The 20,775-nt window shown below is 29.2% G+C and overlaps 1 protein-coding gene across 1 annotated transcript; it reads right to left on the bottom strand.

Annotated features, from left to right (window-relative positions):
- Nucleotides 1-14,657: 14,657 nt before the first annotated feature.
- On the bottom strand, nucleotides 14,658-18,527 carry PWA37_001837 (uncharacterized protein; the record flags this gene model as incomplete). The annotated part of the gene is made up of 1 exon (XM_064858451.1): nucleotides 14,658-18,527. One exon carries the CDS (start codon nucleotides 18,525-18,527, stop codon nucleotides 14,658-14,660), a length of 3,870 nt encoding a protein of 1,289 aa, XP_064715158.1.
- Between the last annotated feature and the right edge of the window lie 2,248 nt (nucleotides 18,528-20,775).

Here is a 20,775-nt window from a genome sequence, read left to right as displayed (position 1 = left end):
ATTTTTGTCTGGACTTTTTTAAAGATTTTCAAAAAGTTTGTATAAGAATGAAATTAATAACTATACTTAAATATTATATATGCAAAAAACAAACGAAAAAAGAAGGACGGAAAAGAAAAAATCAAATATAGAACGACATATAAATATTAAGAGATGATAGATTCTTATAAAAATTGTACAAAGCAGCCGCCAACTATATATTAATATTGCTTCATAGATGTTGACGTAAGGCTTCGGAATCAAAAATTCTAGTAGAGTTCATTTTAGACTAAAATAATAGGAAAATGTAACTTACAATAGGATATTGGTGGTATTATAAGTTTTATTGATATTTATAGTAAGAAATTAGTGGTACTATAAATTGTTATTGTATTGCTTGGTTTTTTCTTTCTACATAACTAATATACAAGATACAATATTATACAGTATACTCCTTTTATCTTCGAATCTTCTTTAATATAAATTTTTATAACTTACATGGATGTATTAATTTTTATTGTAGCAATGTTAATGGACATTATTTACTCTACTCATATCCCAATCATCTGATAACTTTGTTACTCTTTGTTAGACATAGCAACATAAATCTCGAAATGAATTACAACCTTAAACATTTTGTATAATAAATAATATCAATAAACTCTGAATATTTATAATAACTCATTAATTATTATGTTGAGGCTAATTTGCTATTTACTCTAAACTGTGTGCTATCTTGGATCTTAACTGTAATATTACCAATATGAATATAAGTATTAGAACAAGAACATAACTAACGTGTTTCAAACTATCTAATCTGTTATAAATGATCTAACAACTCTTCCAATAATGTATTTATAAATATAATCTGTATTATGAACATCCCATTAGTAGAATATTATTTGTATTAATTTAACAGAACTATTTGTGATACTACAGTTCATTGTATTAAAATAATCTCTTTGATTATCCCAATACTAATACAACACTATGACAATGAGATAGAAAAAGATGATAATCTATATGAGCAATAAATAAACCTGCTACTATTACTTACTGAAGATATTTTTGATGTTATTAATATTATTAATTATTCATATCTCAACCAAGAAAGCTATCATTATTTAGAATGCTTTTATACTCTTAATAGAAATTTATATATTAATATGTTTGTTTGATCATCAGGTAACATATCAATAATGATCATTGCAACTATCTTAAATAACATCTTACTATCTAACAAGTTAAACATTTCTGGCTTATGTAATACACCAACTCAAACAGGTCTCTATATACTATACCCCTAACTCTTTCTCATTCTTTATCTTTTTCAATCTCAATAAATTTTAATTAATCAAAGAACATTTCACCTTTTAATCATTTCAATACATGCAAATGTACAAATAAAATAACTTGATTATTCATAAATCATGTGGCAAATTTTATTCCAACAAGAATGGCACCTACTGGTATTGGTATAAACCTTAATAAAAATTTAATATGTTTCCAAATTTATTTTTCTTTATCTAATGATATCATCATCGTAAATTGCAATATTCTAACAGTAGATGATTTTGCACTACCACTAATTGACTAGGTAGCAATTGCAACCAAAAATATTTGAACTAAGAAAGTATTGATGTTGTACAATTCATTAGAGAACTAAGCCAAAAATGACTAGAGGATAATTCACGTAACTGTATTGGATATCATTCAGTATATGCTCAAAAGTTAGAGAGTGAAATCATATAAAAGCACAATAAAAAACTTTACACCTAACCCAGACATAGCTCATAGCATTAATACACTATATGATATTAATTTTTATCCACAAAAGATGGCCATAACAAAAGAAACACTAGACATTTGTTGAAAGCTGCTGGTTCATAGAAAAAAACTTCCTGTTTCATTGTATTAAATATCTCATAACATCTTGTAAATTGATTACTCAAGCTAAACTAACGTTCTTTGTTTGAATAAGTTAGATAACACTGTATAAAGTAGGAAAAATCAACTTATCATTTGATAGTAATACTCAAAACGAACACTATTCCACTTTTCTCAATTGTATATAAATATGGTAACTCAGATAAAATAATTCCCACAGATCAGCAAAAAACCTACTTTCTGTTGTGTATCTCACACTTAAACCATTTTTGTTTTTAATTACAATATATTTACAAGTTCATACATGTGTATTATTTGATTTAATACTGTTGATTGTTGGATATTATGTTGGTGTTGTAAGAACTGACAACAGTGTTATGGAATTTTACTAATTGACATTCGGCAATAATGAATAAATTTTCATGAAGAAATATAATCTTGGTTATTGGTAGGGTGTATTTTTGTGAGTGATTTGGATGTAATATTTGTGATGTAGTTGAGTAGTAGTACGATGGTAGTTGGCATAGTGTTGATAATTATACTGTGAGGTTCATCCATATGAATAGATTTCATGGTAGTAGTATTGAAGTGATCACTATATGAAATTGATATGTGCTATCAGATTATATCATTTAGGTGGAAGATACTGTAAGTGTTTGTGTTTATGTATTTGTAAATACTCATAGCAATAGAGTAACCATACCATAAAGATAGATTTATTTTGTTTATAAATATCTTCCTTAGTAATAACCCATGTACAAAGTGGATTGTCGTGAATATACTCTCTATAGTTAAGGATATCTTGGTTGGCTGTATCAAATATATTTATGGAATAATTATATCATGTTGAATGGGAGTATCTCAATGTTATATAATGTGAATTTGTGAAGTGCATAGATCTCAACTGAGGATGTGTTCTTGTCTGTAAGCAGGTTTCCTTTGTATTGTTTACATCAGTGTTTGTGTGGTGCAGTGATTGATATCTGTTTGAGTTGTTTTTATTTGATTGAAAAAAGTTTTTGGAATTTAAGAAAAATTGGATTTCAGAAAAGAAAAAGAATGAAAAGATAAGAAGACAATTTTAGCATATGTTGGCAGTTACAGTTCTACAAACAGTGCTGTTTTAACCAACTTGTAGGTCTAGATCAAGAAAGTCGTGTAAGAATGAATAAGTGGCTATTCTATATTGTTTGCTATGGTATGGCATAATACACAATAAAAGATAGTATTGTGCAAAGTGATAGTTGTAGTGGGTAGTGTAATTTAATAAGAGCTATTACTAGGATATCAGTAGAAGTAGATGTATTAATGCACATAGCACTTCAAAATATTAAATGTATGGTAGAGAGAAGAGAATATAATGTATAGAAATAAATCTGACTAGTGAGATATTGTCGTGGTGTTATAGGGTATTGCTGTGTTTATGGCTTATTGAAATATAATTGAAGATCTCTTTAGTAATCTGAATTTATCATATTAAATGAGTGACACAATATCATGTATTTTAGTTATGTAGAATAAAAAACTAAGCAACATGAGATAAATTCACAGCACCACCAACCCTATTATAAGTAAACTGAGAACTCATCATACTACCAATATTCTATTATAAGTTTATATCAGTTCAACATGTTAATATTATAATAATTTTTAAAAAGGTTTTGATACAGAGACCATGAATTAACATATGACTGCTAGTGTCAATAACATCTTAGATAAATTTTCTTATTCTCTTGAAATAAAATATTCCAGAATGAAATACATAGAAAAAATGAGATTATAACAGATAACAAACAACGAAACTATTTATACATATTTTACTGTTCGTGGAGGAAAATCACTTGATATCCATATAAATAAAACTAAAGATTTTCTCGTATCATACCTTAATTTTATTTACACTTTTTGTATATTATTAAAAGCATGTTCTGCATAAAAAGTAAAGAACATTGCTATAATTTTGTGTACAAATAATTACATAATAGTCATAGAATACAATTGAGAATATATCTGGTTTATTCAATACATAAAGGTGCTAATTCTCAACAATAACTTCTACTATGTCTCATAGATAATGCATATAGTAAGAGTCCAGGTAGCTATTAACTATTAATAATTGTTGGTAATTAAATATGAGATCTAAAAAAAGTGTTAAGTTAGATCATGGATCCCATTATGTAATATGTATTACTTAGTCAATATTGGTTATATTGGTAAAGTTACATTTTTATTATTAGGTCTAGAGATATGGAGTGAGTCTACATCTTTTATCTATCCAAGTTATCTATTAATATTAATTCCAAGTCGACTATTATCAAAAGCTAATAATCATAAGGTTATCACAATTGGTAGCGTTTGGTATCATATCACTGAACACTTGAAACTTCTAAAGTGGTGTAATCTATCATATACAAATATAGTTAATTCAAACTCATATAGATAGTAGTTTACGATACAACAACTGCAGCCTGATAGAAAAGTAATAATAGTGAATAGGAATCAAAAAGGAAGAGTGGCAATTAATGACCTGTATCACATTGGATCCAATGAACCCAATTATCGGTGTGTGCAAGACACATACACCATGATATTTCCCAATCTTCATCTTTACTGTTTTGTTCCACTGTATACATTTCGTAAAAGTTCAGTTTCTATCTACTATTAACGCCATTTCCCAACAGCTCTTCCAACATACTTTGAAGTGAAACCACAACAAGGTTTATATTTCCAAGTAGTTTATCACAGATATGTGAATACGAATGACGTAATAGAAGATCATTGTTCTTCTATTAAAAATGCTGCCTGAGTTATGTTAACTACTTTGTAAAACACTATAGTTTTTCTTATTCAATATAATCCCATTGCATCCCTACAATATTCAGTAATAATTATTATACTAATTCTCACATACTATTATCATCTATTTCTATAATATTTGTTTTTATTAGCTTTTATTATATCTTCATATAATATTGAAAGTTTTTAATACTTATTTTAAACCGATTCTTGCATAGTATGAATATCAATATAATATTAAATATTCCAATCTTAAATTTATCTATTAAAAAACAAATGCTATACTATCACGTGTTGATTCTTCCATACTAATATCATATAGGTGTTTATTAACTACATCTCTATATGCTTTCATTGTACATATAATAAATTATTATACTTCTACAGAGTATATCCCTATAATAGCAATTTATTTTATGTCTGATCAAGTATCATATTTTGATATTAAGCAATGCTGTGTTATGCAATATAAATAATACTAAACTATTTTTATACATATATAAAATACTTATACCATAAAACTTAATAAACTATACAAATTACTAGAATTTTAGCATATATTTATTATTTCTTCAGGTTCAATTTTGTATCTTCTTGTTCACTAACTGATAATACCATCACAAATTACATCATTAAGTACTCTCCATCTGTTAGTCGTAACGAAATGATATGGAAAATTGTATATGTTGTGACAGTTCTAGTGCTTAAACTTATTAACAGTAGTTGAGTTTCAACGTGATCTAACAATCATATTTACTCATACCTAACATTAGCGATCTTTCTTTGGACAAGCATTTCAACTTACTTATTGTATATAATAATTTATATCTTTACAAGTATTAAACATGTCAAGGATATTTATATGTTTATTAAAATTATTGTAAAAATAATTATATATAAACGTATGTTGTATTTAATGATAATATATACTTTATGTTAATGAATCATAGAAATCCATATAAAGGGCCTATCAAAATAATAACAAGGTCAATTATATTATACATTTTCTTAATCATTAAGTAGAACGGACAAGTCACTTTATATGAGGTATAAATAGTGAGATGATGGTGGGTAAAAGATAGTTCATTTTTCTCTATTATTTAGTTTCTTCATGAAATTCTAGCATTAGAAGTATTCTCTATATGGAATAGTAATAACTAAATCAAACTTTAACTAGCTAAAATACAGCTGTGTTAGGATTGAATAATATTCTCTGCACGTCTTCTCTTTAATTATTATATATATATTATCGAATCAACTTACTTCAGACTTAAAAGTTGTTAGCTTACCTGGTAGTTTATCCCCTAATTCCTATTTATAATATTCAACTCTATGTATATATATATCTTTTATATATTATAATAAATATTCAATGGGGGATATTAATCAATATACTTATTATATGTTCATTTGTATTAATATATACCATAATAATATATAAAATAACAGCTTAGATAGACCTATATTTCCATATGGTATAGTATATTTAGTAAGTACTGTTATTTAATTAAGATATATTATAAAGACAGTTAATAAATTATGATATAAGGAGCTGTATATATCAATTGATAGTATTGATATGTTCATAAAATAGTATGAGGATCCATGTGTGTGAAGAATAATATATCGTATGAAGCAGACTACTAATACTAGATTATATACATAAGATACTACTGACAACACAGTAGTGTTATTTAAATATATGTACACCTTGGTATATAATTACTTTTGAATGTCCATTTCCACTTCACACTTACTGGAAATACTATCTCAACAGTACACTCTAAAACATTCTTTTTATTACTGATCTCACATATAACCACATATATTTGTCTCTCTCATTACCATTATCCATTAAATATTAATTTTTAAGAATATACAGTACAATTTCAATATCACATATTGATATATCATCATTTCTCGTTATATACAAGTATCATTTAGTGTTCACGCCTATCACAATATCAAGAATGTAATCTCCTTACACTCTACTTCATATTACAGATCTGTTGTGTCAAACTAAATCACAACATCTGCAATATATCAACCACATTTGTTTCATTCTATTAACAAGCACTTATTAAGCAACTACCACTCCTGCAGTTATTTTTACTTCCTCATAGTTTTATAGTCCACTTCTTTTTTCATTTTTTAATAATAATATTTTACAAGTTCTGAAATATCATCTCAAGAAACACAAGAGTAATATGATTCTAGCAACAAGAACACACAACAATACATACTTACTTAGGTTACCGTATTTTTTGCCAGTATATTATCTCCAAATTTAATTGACAATGAAAATGCTTCAACACCTTTATAATTCTTTATTTGTTTATATGATTTAATCTTTATCACAATCTAGCAATATACAATCATTCTTATCCATACAGTTGTTGAATTATGATCTTGTTTTGTTTTTTGATATACTATTTGCATAGTAATATCTTTTTATATCATATGGAAATAATTAGCATGTGCATTCGCAATCAACAATCACTTTCATTTACTAATTCCTGCACATCAACAAAATACAATATACTCAACTATGTTACATCTAATCCTATTCTATATGTATTTCCTCTTTAAATTAGTTCAATAAAATTCAAAAAGCATGATCACGAGAATCTAATATTGTTCAAAAATTTCATGGTTAAATCTTGTTTTTATTTATAAATAGACAGTGATCTCCATTAGCACACTGTTATTAATTCTTTTACCAATCAATTTCTTATTCTAACAGTATCACTTTATTTATCCTATTTTATCATTTCTTATAACATCTTAATACCCCTTTTATATTGGTCATTTGTTTGTTATTTAATTCTTAGAAGTTCTCTTTTCTTACCATTGTATTTCAACATATATATTCTTACTCTCTTTCAAGAGTTATCATGACAATGAAATATCAACTTTACCAAACTACTATTTTTTCACATCCATCTGTTTGCTTCGTGAAATTCAGATATATTACATTATCTCTTCTTCGAATAATTGTTTCATATAACTTATTCTGTGTTTATTATTCATAATAATATTATAACCTTTGGATAAACGTATCTTCTCACCACTGATACATCATTACATTTCCATACTTTTTTACTAATCTTTGTAAAGTATCACGCCTTCATTATACCTTATATTCTATGTTACTTCTATTGTTATATATTAGAATGAAATTTCCACAATAAAAAAGTAGTTATTATAGAATACCACTATTATATTTGTCAGCTGTCTTATATCTTAATGTTTTTCAATACAATATAAGTATGGTATCTAAGAAGGTATGCAACCCACTCAGCTCAATAAAAATAACACACAATATTTCAAATAGTTCATGTGGTATGTACTTGTGAATATTCTAACTAGTTCTATTACAATATGGTCATCTAGTACAACTTTGCTTTTTGATTGGTTGAACCAGTAAGAACCCTATATAGTGTCCATCAAATGGAATATGCAATTAGGAACATCACATTAGTTACTTCTTGTATATTTGTTATGCAATATCACAAAAATACAGTCTCTAGAAATAGTATTTATATGACTTAACCTAACTACAATAAAATATATTTATTAAATATCGTTGCTTGTATTTGTTCAAATTGTATGCACATTAGTCATTACTCCGGGTTATTCTTCAATCCTTGGATGATTGATATTCTAATATACTTTTAAATTGGCAGTGTCATTCTTGAAGTGTTATAATTAGTGTTCTTGTATACTCGTTCTTTCTAGTGTACAGTAAATAAACAGAAAATATTTTCAAAAGGCTAGTGGGAAAGTATAGAGTGAACCACACTGGAGAAATCTAGCAGATATAACATGAAATATATTCTAATCGTAGCATTCATTGTTTAAACTAGTTACTTAACACTCACAAAGAAATATACTAGTCAAAACACAGTTACGTGCTTTGTATTTTTTCAAATTTTTAAATATTTTTTCTCGATGTCATCACAGAATTTTTTTGCTGCAGCAGTTTTTCCATCAACGATGAGATGAAAAGTAGATTAAGAGAAGAAAAGGAGAAGAGAGTATTTGTAGTAATTATCTCTAAATAGTGATGTTGGAACTTTCATTAGATAGAAAACCGGATTTCAATATGCAGTGGTATATTTTATTTCTAACATGAATTGGTATATATTCATAGTGTGATAATATATGTTGTGTTTTTAAAATATCAATATACCTTCTTAGATATTATCATAGTTCAACTATTAAATGAAGTACATTAGCATTTCAATTTCTCTGGATAGAAGTTTATCTAAAGTGTTCTTTGCTACGCTAGTTTATTAAACTTTCATTATGTTAGTATATATGGATTATTTATTAATGTTCAGTTAAATTATTGTGGTTTTATAACTCCATTATTTGTTGTTGAATGTTAACAATTTCTGTGTTATACTGTTACTTTTATTATGTCGTCGAAATAGAATATTTGAGAATGAAACAAATGGAACAATGAGATTCCAACATATGACACCACTGGAATGCTGAGGAACTGTTGCTTACATGTCACAAAATGTTAATAATACTGCTTGCTTGATTTTTGCCATTCATAGAAGAGAAGTAACAAAATTTAACATACACAAAGACAACATTTTTTCAAATCGTGTTTCTTTTCCCGCATACTTTTCACATATTATCATTTCTGTGTTATACATACAGAAGAAGATGGAAGAACTTTAATACAATTTTGTAATATATATTTATCCAATTACAGTATTGAGAACGTTCATTATTTATCCAATGACTATGAGCACCAATTCTTAACAACTTTAATATACTGTAATAAAATATATATTGTTAATGTGAGGTGTGGGAGAGGCAACTATGAATTTACAGAATGATTATTCATATGCTATGACTATTACTATTATTCAAAGAAATCACAATCCACAAAACTATTTCTGAAAGTATTTCCTTCTCTCTTATTTTTGAGTTTGGAAAGATCATTGCATTCTGACAGTTAATTTTCTAGAACAGTAGTTGTCATAACTTTTTCAAATGAACTATACCATAGTACTCTTGAGAATAAAAATATGAATTGTATATGGGTAATTGTCAAAGAATTCATTTTCTGTAATTGATATAATTTCTGTATTAGTTATACAAACACTCTTACTTATACTCAGATATAGTTTTTAACTTGTTGTTGCTGGTCTTATTCTATAGTAAGAATTACCTTCGGATATCATCCCCAACATGAATGTATAAAGATATCTGTGAATGTATTTCATTATCACGACAATACATCATCTTATAAATTACTTATATCCCTATGGATCTTATTAACAACAAAATTATTACGTTAACATTAGGATAAGTTCTATTACATGAAAGTATTTGCAGACGCGTGACAATCGATAATATATTTTGTAAAATCTTGTATTAGACGTCAATAAACAAAATAGCAACCATTAGATAATCATTTTATCAATCTTTTTTTTCTACAAGGATAAGACAAAACAGAAAGAACCTATTCGTTTTTATGAATCTATGATTATATTACTGTTGTATTTATTTGTTTTTTGAATTGTTTCTAAGAACACTTTTAAAGTGGTATGATGGGGAATATTTGATTTTTCTTTTATGTTTTTTTGACAATACTTTATCAATAATATTCTTGCATTTGGTTTAATCATCATGAAAGTTTGGAAAATGTCATATCAATCCTTCGTATATTTATAGTTCTTGAGGTCTTGAATATGTTAATTTATGCTGTTTTGGCTGTATTGTTGTTAAAACACAAGTTTTTTGAGAATCAAAAGTATTAGGGTGTTGTTTATATTCTGTTTATATCTATTTAGCTAGTATTAATTCCTCACGTTTTGTAAATAGTATTGAAGCAAGATATCCGATTTCATGAATACCTTAATATACAATCTTGTGATGAGAAGATCGACCCAAAACATTACAAAAACTTATAAATATCTACAGTTGTAATTATATATAAATAAAGAGTTGTTACAAGTTCTCCAGAGAAGTGATCTTTATTTATATTTCAAACCACAGTGCTAAGAGACCTGTTTTAATAAATAAACAACAATAATAATATTTGTTGATTGTCTAACTTACAAATATGGAAAAATTATGCTAGGCTCTAAAGGTTCATTATGAGTACTTATTTATTAAGTTGTAACTATTTAATCCTCGCGTGTGATGTTCTGAAACATGATGAGATAAGAGAAATGATGTTGTCAATAATACAAATTAGAATGTGTGAGTTTTTGTAGTCGATTATCAAATAATCCACGTAGGAAATTTTATATCAAAGCTCACTTAAAGAGGTCTTTGATCCAGTTTGATAGATCGTAGGGATAATTATCAACATTGGATTATGATATAGTTGAGTCCAATATAATATAATTAGACAATATATCGTATGTTCACAAGATCTTTTTTGTTAAAAACTGATTTTGGTAGATCGTTGGTAATTTTTTTGAAAGAAGTAAAGTTGTGAAAGATCAATATGTATTTAATAATAAATACAATATATACTATTTGCATGGGTTTTCAATAAACGAGAAATCCAATTTACTAAATACTTAAAACATAACAACGTTAGACTTTAAGTCTACTATAGTTCAGGAGATACCATATTAGCATCCCTAAGACTCTAATCCCAAATGTTAAATCTACAAAACTATATTTCCATAAACAATTAAGATTATTTAAATTAAATATCATTTTAAATATTTTCATAGGATAAATGCTTGATCATAAACAGTAGAAAGATGGTATAGTGTTTAACATAAATCTATTTATCAAAGTCTTCTTTGAAATGAAAAACGTAAGCAGATTTTTCAAATTTGTGGCTTTCACTGCATATAGAACATGTAGATTGTTTTTGAATCGATCTTGTTTTCTGGAAAATAATTTTGTATTATTAGGCATAGAATATTTCTCATAATTCTCTAAAAACTGTCCAAGATATCTTTTCCCATGAGTAGAGCAAAAATTATTTCCCATGTCAAATGATTATATGAACAATTTATATTTAATCCACCAACTATACCAAGGTAAACAAAGCAATGAGCTCTTTCTAAAAAGTTTCTGAAACATATATATCACTATCTCTTTCTTTAAATTACAAAATATGAGTGAACCACAATTTTCGAATGAATAAAAATAACAACGATAGAGTTATTTATTTTGTGATAAATAAGTCAATGAATTTTGACCATTCTCTTTTCATGTGTAAGATATAGAAACAATGTAAACAACATAAACATAATACACTGGATTAATCTGATTCATCAATGGTTACTCTATCACATCTTATATTTACGGTCACATTTTTATGTTTATTATAGTGATATCATCTAGTAAATTTTATTGCTCTTTTAAACCTATAACATTCAATGTTATTCACAGTATCTGCTATCATGATATTAACATGTATCTTTACTATGGATTTATACATAGTAGACTAAGTTCATATCAACCACTATTACTTTCAATTATGTTTTTATTCTTAAACTGCTTACTTCATTTAGACATTAATAACTGGTAGATTGTATGGTATCACTCTTAAACTATGAACTCTTTGTTAATATACAACTTCTCTTGATATTACGTCTTAGACAAGAATGATACTACACAAACACATCACACTTAATTACTCTTAGCATCAGCTATCATGATCTCTTCATTATCCACCAATCTCATTTCATTCAAATTTCAATTGTCAATTTTCCTTTTTTCAAAATTTGAAAAAATAGTTCGAAAAAAAAATTAACAACAATAATAGCCACACTCATCGACAACCATATAAAATACAGATCCATATAACCATAAATAAACAGTTACGATATGCTTACTATATGGTATAACTTTGAACATTGCTAAACCACTATTTAAGATGGTATAGTTACACCACTGTATACTTAATAATCATTCATAAGTAGCTATAGAGAATATTCTCAAAAGAACTTACTCCATACATATATTGTAACTAGGGAAACTATTTATTAAATACCACTTTCATTTACTGTTATACTACTACTTTCATAATAAATATGACTATTTAAGAATTCTCCAATAACACATGAACACTATCCCTTACTAATATTTTCAATATGAAAAATATAATTATATCTTCTATATCACTTCATTATCCATCGAATGATAGTGTTATAATAATTTATGATCATATGCAATACTCTTTTGAAATTAACACATAATGATAACTGTTATAAACATAAATACAATTATGCTATATCCATAAACAAATTTACTATATCATCTTTTTACTCATATCTTACAGGATATTTATCCTTACTAATTCCAATCTATTATACATGGATTTGATTTATGGTTGATTTTCAATGCTTATGGTAATAATGATAAAAGACAAATTGATTTGATATAATGAATAATATTTTGATTATATCTTTATTTCATTCTACTGTACTACTTTCCCTGTTCAATAATTTTTGTTGTGTCTTTTATTCAGATGATCTTATTTTAATGTTTGAAAAATAACGTAATAAAAAGAGATTTTATCTCGATCTTTGAACATTGAACAACATTTAAGAATATACTATGGTGGAGTATTAACATGTTAATCTTTCAATTTACTATTCAGAAAATCTACTTTCTTTAAGAATTAGTCTGACATTATTATGACTGGATGTCTAATACTGTATATGGATCTCTAACTGCAACAAAGAATGATGAGAAGTTATTGAAATTCAAAAAAAAAAAAAATAAGAATTTAATTCCATTATAACATTAAAATAACAAGACATACTATATTTATGAATTAACATTTGCAAAAATACGACTGTGTTATGATAGTTTTACATGTTCCTTATTTAAAAAGAAAATTTTCACATTATCGGAATCCTTGGATAATTATTATTATTATTATTATTACAATATCTTTCACATATAGAGGGGACATTCTCCTGTATCTTGTAAATCTTGAAAGTTCTACATCCAGTAAAAGACAAAAAGAGATATCATATGTTTTCAAAAGAAGGTACATTACGAAATTCTGTGTATCTACATTTTTGTGTATAATATTCTTAACATGTAGAGTAAGTATAATATATCATCAGTGTGCAATTCTCTGCATTTGGGAAATAGCATGTTATTTCTCTTTCTTTCCCTTTTTTCCTTTGCTACCTAAAAGGAATCTCCATTTCTTCAAATATTGTTAGAGTAATTCTATAGTATGTCTCTACTGTTCATGTGAGTACAATAGTTATTGGATATGTTAGCTTACGTACAATTGAATATTATATTACAAAAAAGAAAGAAATAGAAGTATAACCATAAGTTTAAGCGAGTTAATAACAGTGACCATATTAACACAAATATACATATATATAGTTATTTGACTTAGCAAGATACAGTGGTATTTAATTAGTGTACATCCATGTATATATGTATGTATTATATGTTCCCTATGGATGTATTTGTATATACAGAGGACAGAAAGAAAATAATTAAGGAATGTGGGAATAAATACATTTGTCTAGTTAACTTTTCAGTAAATACAGGTAAAGAAAGATTGTAACTGTTTTTAAGACATGTGTCAAACCTTTTATTATGATCTTTGAATTAAACTAGCATCAAATCTTCACAATTACAATTTTTCTTAATTAGAAAAGATTTAAAGACCTTACATCCTTTAAACCATGATCAATCGATTTATACAGAAGTAAATTTCCTAATCACAATCTCTTTATTAAAAATTGCCAAAACATGTAGCAAAAACATACATGTATTAAAATGTCTATATAGCAACTATTAGATTGTATAATTGTATTGAATAATTTAAATTACTTAAAATTGGGAGAAGATATTATCGGTTTATTAGGAATGAGTAAATCTATTTGTGCTGTATAAGATATTTGAAAATCAAATAAATAATAAAAATACACAATATAAAAAATATTAGAATACTATATACTTATATAGAAATATTTAATTATTAAATTATTTAGAATTCTTTATTTTAAAATTTTTTGCCTTTAATCAATTTAAATTACCATGAATAATAATAAACCAATGCAATGGGCAACACTCCACTTCATCATATACATGGTGCTACCTTTACCTTCATATGATACAAGAGAAGGTACACCTTCATGAGGTACTGTGATAGCAATTGATGATGAGGATGGCTGTTCAGGAATATATTGGGAAACTTGTGGCACCATTGAAGGCATCGATGTTTCTGATCTTCTAGACTCATTATTACCGATTACAGTGGTAGATGTTCTAGAGTTTCTAGATGTTGGGTGATTTTTACCATTGGTAAATGCTGGACCAGGGGTAGTAGAAGTAACAGAAATAACTGGAGTTGCGTTGGAAGCAGCAGAAAGTGAGTTGGTCTCTTCTTGTTGGTTCTTTGAATAAACAGATTCAATAGAACTATGTCCAATGATAGCAGTCATACTTGTTTCAGAAGTTGCAGATGGTTCTGGACAATAAGTTGTAGTCATAGTAACTCCATTAACAACCGTAGTCAGAACAACTAGAGTGCCACTCAAAGTAGATTCAATCTTTTCACCAGATATAGTGGAGTTTCCATAGAGAGGAGATGGTACAGAAATTGGTGATGTCATAAAGCTACTAAATGGAGATGGTGTGATTATAACAACAACAACTTCAGTAGAGGAAGAGCCATTACTGTCAGTGACTACAGTTGTGTAGGTAGATGTGATTGGGACAGTGACTGCACCAGTGGTAGTAGTGGATAAGGTAGATGGAGCTGGAGTGATCACAACAACAACAACCTCTGGAGAGGAAGAGCCATTGCTGTTAGTAATAGTGGTGGTGAAGGTAGATGTGGTCAAGGCAGAGACATTCGCAGTAGTAGTGGTGTAGATAGTTGGGCCACTTGGAGATGGGGTGATTACAACAACAACAACCTCTGGAGAGGAAGAGCCATTGCTATCAGTAACAGTGGTTGTGTAGGTGGCTGTAGTTGGAGCAGAAACATCCGCAGTAGTAGTGGTGTAGATAGTTGGGCCACTAGGAGATGGGGTGATCACAACAACAACAACCTCTGGAGAGGAAGAGCCATTGCTATCAGTAACAGTGGTTGTGTAGGTGGCTGTAGTTGGAGCAGAAACATCCGCAGTAGTAGTGGTGTAGATAGTTGGGCCACTAGGAGATGGGGTGATCACAACAACAACAACCTCTGGAGAGGAAGAGCCATTGCTATCAGTAACAGTGGTTGTGTAGGTGGTTGTGGTTGGGGCAGAAACTGGAATGGTGGTAGTAGTGTAGGTGGTAGATGGGGATGGGGTGACCACAACAACAACAACCTCTGGAGATGAAGAACCGTTGCTGTCAGTAACAGTGGTTGTGTAAGTAGTTGTGATTGGAGAAGAAATATCTGCAGTAGTAGTGGTGTAGATAGTTGGACCACTTGGAGATGGTGTAATCACCACCACAACAACCTCTGGAGATGAAGAGCCATTGCTATCAGTAACAGTGGTTGTGTAGGTGGCTGTAGTTGGAGCAGAAACATCCGCAGTAGTAGTGGTGTAGATAGTTGGGCCACTAGGAGATGGGGTGATCACAACAACAACAACCTCTGGAGAGGAAGAGCCATTGCTGTCAGTAATAGTGGTTATGTAGGTGGTTGTAGTTGGAGCAGAAACTGGAACGGTGGTAGTAGTGTAGGAGGTCGATGGTGATGGAGTAATCACTACAACAACAACCTCTGGAGATGAAGAGCCATTGCTATCAGTAATAGTGGTTGTGTAGGTGGTTGTGGTTGGAGCAGAAATATCAGCAGTAGTAGTAGTGTAGGTGGTAGATGGAGATGGAGTAATCACAACAACAACAACCTCTGGGGATGAAGAGCCGTTACTGTCTGTGATAGTAGTTATGTAGGTGGTTGTAGTTGGAGCAGAAATATCAGCAGTAGTAGTAGTGTAGGTGGTAGATGGAGATGGAGTAATCACAACAACAACAACTTCTGGAGATGAAGAGCCGTTACTGTCTGTGATAGTAGTGGTGTAAGTAGTTGTAGTTGGGGTAGAAATATCCGCAGTAGTAGTAGTGTAGGAGGTCGATGGTGATGGGGTGACCACTACAACAACAACTTCTGGAGATAAAGAGCCATTGCTATCAACAACTGTAGTAGTGTAAGTAGATGTTGTTGGAGCAGAAATATCAGCAGTAGTAGTAGTGTAGGAGGTTGATGGTGATGGGGTGACCACTACAACAACAACTTCTGGAGATGAAGAGCCATTGCTGTCAGTAATAGTGGTTATGTAGGTGGTTGTAGTTGGAGCAGAAATATCTGCAGTAGTAGTAGTGTAGGTGGTAGATGGAGATGGAGTAATCACAACAACAACAACTTCTGGAGATGGAGAGCCGTTACTGTCTGTGATAGTAGTGGTGTAAGTAGTTGTAGTTGGGGTAGAAATATCCGCAGTAGTAGTAGTGTAGGTGGTAGATGGAGATGGAGTAATCACAACAACAACAACTTCTGGAGATGAAGAGCCATTGCTGTCAGTAATAGTGGTTGTGTAGGTGGTTGTGGTTGGGGCAGAAACCGGGCCTGTGGTAGTGGTGTAGGTGGTAGATGGAGATGGGGTGACCACTACAACAACAACTTCTGGAGATAAAGAGCCATTGCTATCAACAACTGTAGTAGTGTAAGTAGATGTTGTTGGAGCAGAAATATCAGCAGTAGTAGTAGTGTAGGTGGTAGATAGTGGAGGTACTGCAACTTGATAAATCTTTTCAGACACAGTAATGAAGTACTGGTTAATTGTAGAGGTTACTAAAGTTGAAAGAGTGGTAGCCTCGGTAATAGAATCTATAGTAGTAACAATTGTTGTCTTTGTAATTGGTTCAGATAACCATGGACATTGAGAACCTATGATATCCATCATGTATATATCAGTACCATAAAATTGGTAAAGAGGATCAGATGGTGTAACAATAATATTACCTTGAGCATATTCAGCATAATCATTTGTACAACTTGAGTTAAACCAGTAACGGTGACCATCTACTGCAAAATTAGTCTGAAGGTAGTAAGGTATGGTGCCCAAATCCTCAGCATACCATTTGTTAAAGTCTATATTTAAAAAAACGAATTCTGATCCGATAAAATTCACAACTTTAAAGGAACCTGGTACAACTTTTGGATTAATAATATACATACCATTGTGGACATTAAAAGTTTGTTCTCCAATAACTTCTGTGTTAAGAAAAATTACAGCCCCAGTATTACCGGTGACTTCACCTTCACCTTCTATAGGATTATTGAAGACAATACCTTTCATATCGTATCTACTACGTTGATACGCTCTTTGGTCGGCTAGCAATGCAGATAATCCACCAGAATTGATGATACCATTATTTGTCATAGTACCAAGGTACAAAAACCCATTTGTGGTGCCACCTTTATCAGCTGTGTCAAAATCAATAGTACCTGTGTTAATGAAGGAACCTGTTGGAGCTATAGTGAAATTAGTACCTGGCACAGTAGCAGCAGCATTTAATTGCGAGACAGTGAATGTACCAGAGTTATCAATACTTGCAGGTGCAATAACAAAATCACTGGCAGAACCTGCCGATTTAATATTTTCGATGTTGATGTTACCACTGTTTGTAATTGTTGTAGTAGAACCAAATTGTAGACTAGTTAACCCGTTTGTTGAATCACCAATAATGTCTAAAGAACCTTTAACATCAATATTGCCATTGAAGGAATATGAAGAACCAGATACTAATGCAAGAGTAGCACCTGATTCAATTACGATATCATCGGAAAATGTTTGATCACCAGACAAGGTTGTTGGTAATGAAATAGTTGTAATAGCGGCACTTACTTTGGTCACAAGTAATCCTAATAGTGACCACAAGATTAATGTCTGCATTTTAACAATAACAAAGGAATAATGGTTACTAATATTTTTTTATGTTATATAATCTTATCCAGCTATTTTTTTCTTTTCTTTGTTGGTTTTTGTTTGTGGACATTTTAGGAAAACACTCAGGAGAGCAAGAATGACACAGAAAACAAGAAACCAGAAATAAAGAGAATGAAAACAAGAATCAATTTGCAGACTGTATACAAATAGATATAGACCCACATTTATATATGTGTCTTTTGTAAAATATATATGACAATTAATCATTAAAGAAATTACCAAAAATGAGGCTGGAGCATTTAGTAAGATCCAAGTCCTTATGCTGAATGTATATGTGTGGGTGTGTATCATGCATGTACATTTCGACCATTCCAGGCTGATGTCAGTGTGATGTAAAAGATCTGCATATACTATTGTTTTCTATTCTTGTAGGGTTTACAAAAAGATCAAGAGTTTTTCTTTTTGTTTTTTCTTAAAACATAGTCATTTAATGTTCTATTTGTTGTGGAGCGGAACATGATCTGGAAGTATGGATGTATCTTGCTTGTATGTTTTAATTATTATTTTCAATAATAGTGGATAAGAATACTCAATGAATATATCTCTTACCTATGTTTTACTACTAAAGGTAAATACAAAACATGTATAGTTATATTCTCACTATTCAATTGTCTGTCTTGAACTAGTTGCCTATCTTAAACATAAAAAGTGGCACTTCACCCAATGAAATTGCTGAAATAGAGTTTTCAAATTGAGAATGTATCTTTACTACTTTATACATAAGGTACTAAGTTATGACAGGTACATACTCCACTAAGAAACACAAAATACTTATAGTGTGTTGATATTATCAAAAATCGATCATCTCAGCAACAAATGACAATGTGCATTTAAGAATTTGGCATAATTAGTTATTTCATTTCAAATTAATGTGCCTTGTGTGTTCTTAACATATTCTGTTTATTTAAGTTTTGCCTTATAAAGTTTAGAGACTTCATAATTGACAGGTCTTTAAACTATGTCATTTTCTTTTGTGCTTTGTATAGAAGGGCAAGGTTTGTGGTTTTTTTTTCTTTTTTTTTATGAAAATTAAGAAAATACAAGATGGGATTTTTCCCACCATTTTGACACCTAAAAAGGAAATATTGAACAATAGTTCAAGCACTTGCACATATTATAGAAAACACCATTGTTGTATTAAAATTTTTTTTTGAGTGGAGATCTGGAAAATTAATTGTTACCTTTTACATATCAGCTGACTGTATAGGAATTTAATTGTTTAATAATAATAGTACAAAAAATGACAGTTCAGTTCTGAAAATTTAAAATATATCTTTTGCTTTATTGTATGTGCAGAATATCACCAGATAACTTTTAAGTATAATAATTCTTTTTTAAACGTTAAAGTCAACAATTCTATATTTATGAAAGCATAGTGTAGGGGTGTGAATATTGCATTTTTTATTTTTTTCTTAGTTTCTCTTACTTGTAAAAATTTTTCTGTGTTTCTCGTTTAGATGCTCTTGAAAATAAGAAGAATCTAATCAAAAGGCATAGTAAAGAAATAGTTTAATAGGGTTAGACCATTATTGTTACGTTAAGTATAATGAGCCTGCATTATTTTTTTAATAGATACTTCCATTCATAATTAACTATTTCTGCACAAGTTTACATAGAAATATTCTAACTAGAGTTAATAAGAAAAACTGTTATAATAAAACTATTGTTGCATGTGGAACACATAATGTATTGAATGAAAACATTATATTTCTGAAAAGGTAATAGTTCAAATAAACAAACAAGCTCTTTCTTCTGGTATATTACAACAAGTACATAAAATATCCATAACAACAGTTATCTCGCGAAAAATAAAAGTTAGGCAATTGTGAGTGTTTTTTTTCACTGTTTTCCCATTTCTATTTGTGCTATCAAAACCAGTCAGTGTAGCTAATCTGTAAGCTAGGAGATGGCATGTTTGTATTTTATGCATCTATTTCTACAAAACTTAATCCCCTATTAATAATTCATAAGTATGATTTGGAATTGTTGAAAATTTGTTGTGAGAATTTTTATTTATCAATAAAATTAAACTTAACAAACTCATTTTCTTTGATGTCTTATCTAAAAGGTCACTATTATCAGTAATTTCCCTAGATTCACCACTACTGTTGGCCAACTTTTCAATATTGGTAATTTTTAATAGAGTGTAAGGTTCATTGTCAAATTCTCAGTTTCTTTGGAAATATTTGGTAAA

The sequence above is a fragment of the Arxiozyma heterogenica genome (genome assembly GCF_036370985.1).
Source record: "Arxiozyma heterogenica strain weizmannii chromosome Unknown scaffold_17, whole genome shotgun sequence".
Taxonomy (NCBI): Eukaryota; Fungi; Ascomycota; class Saccharomycetes; order Saccharomycetales; family Saccharomycetaceae; genus Arxiozyma; species Arxiozyma heterogenica.
Note: the sequence above shows the minus strand (reverse complement) of the source record. Positions and strands in the feature narration are given on the sequence as shown.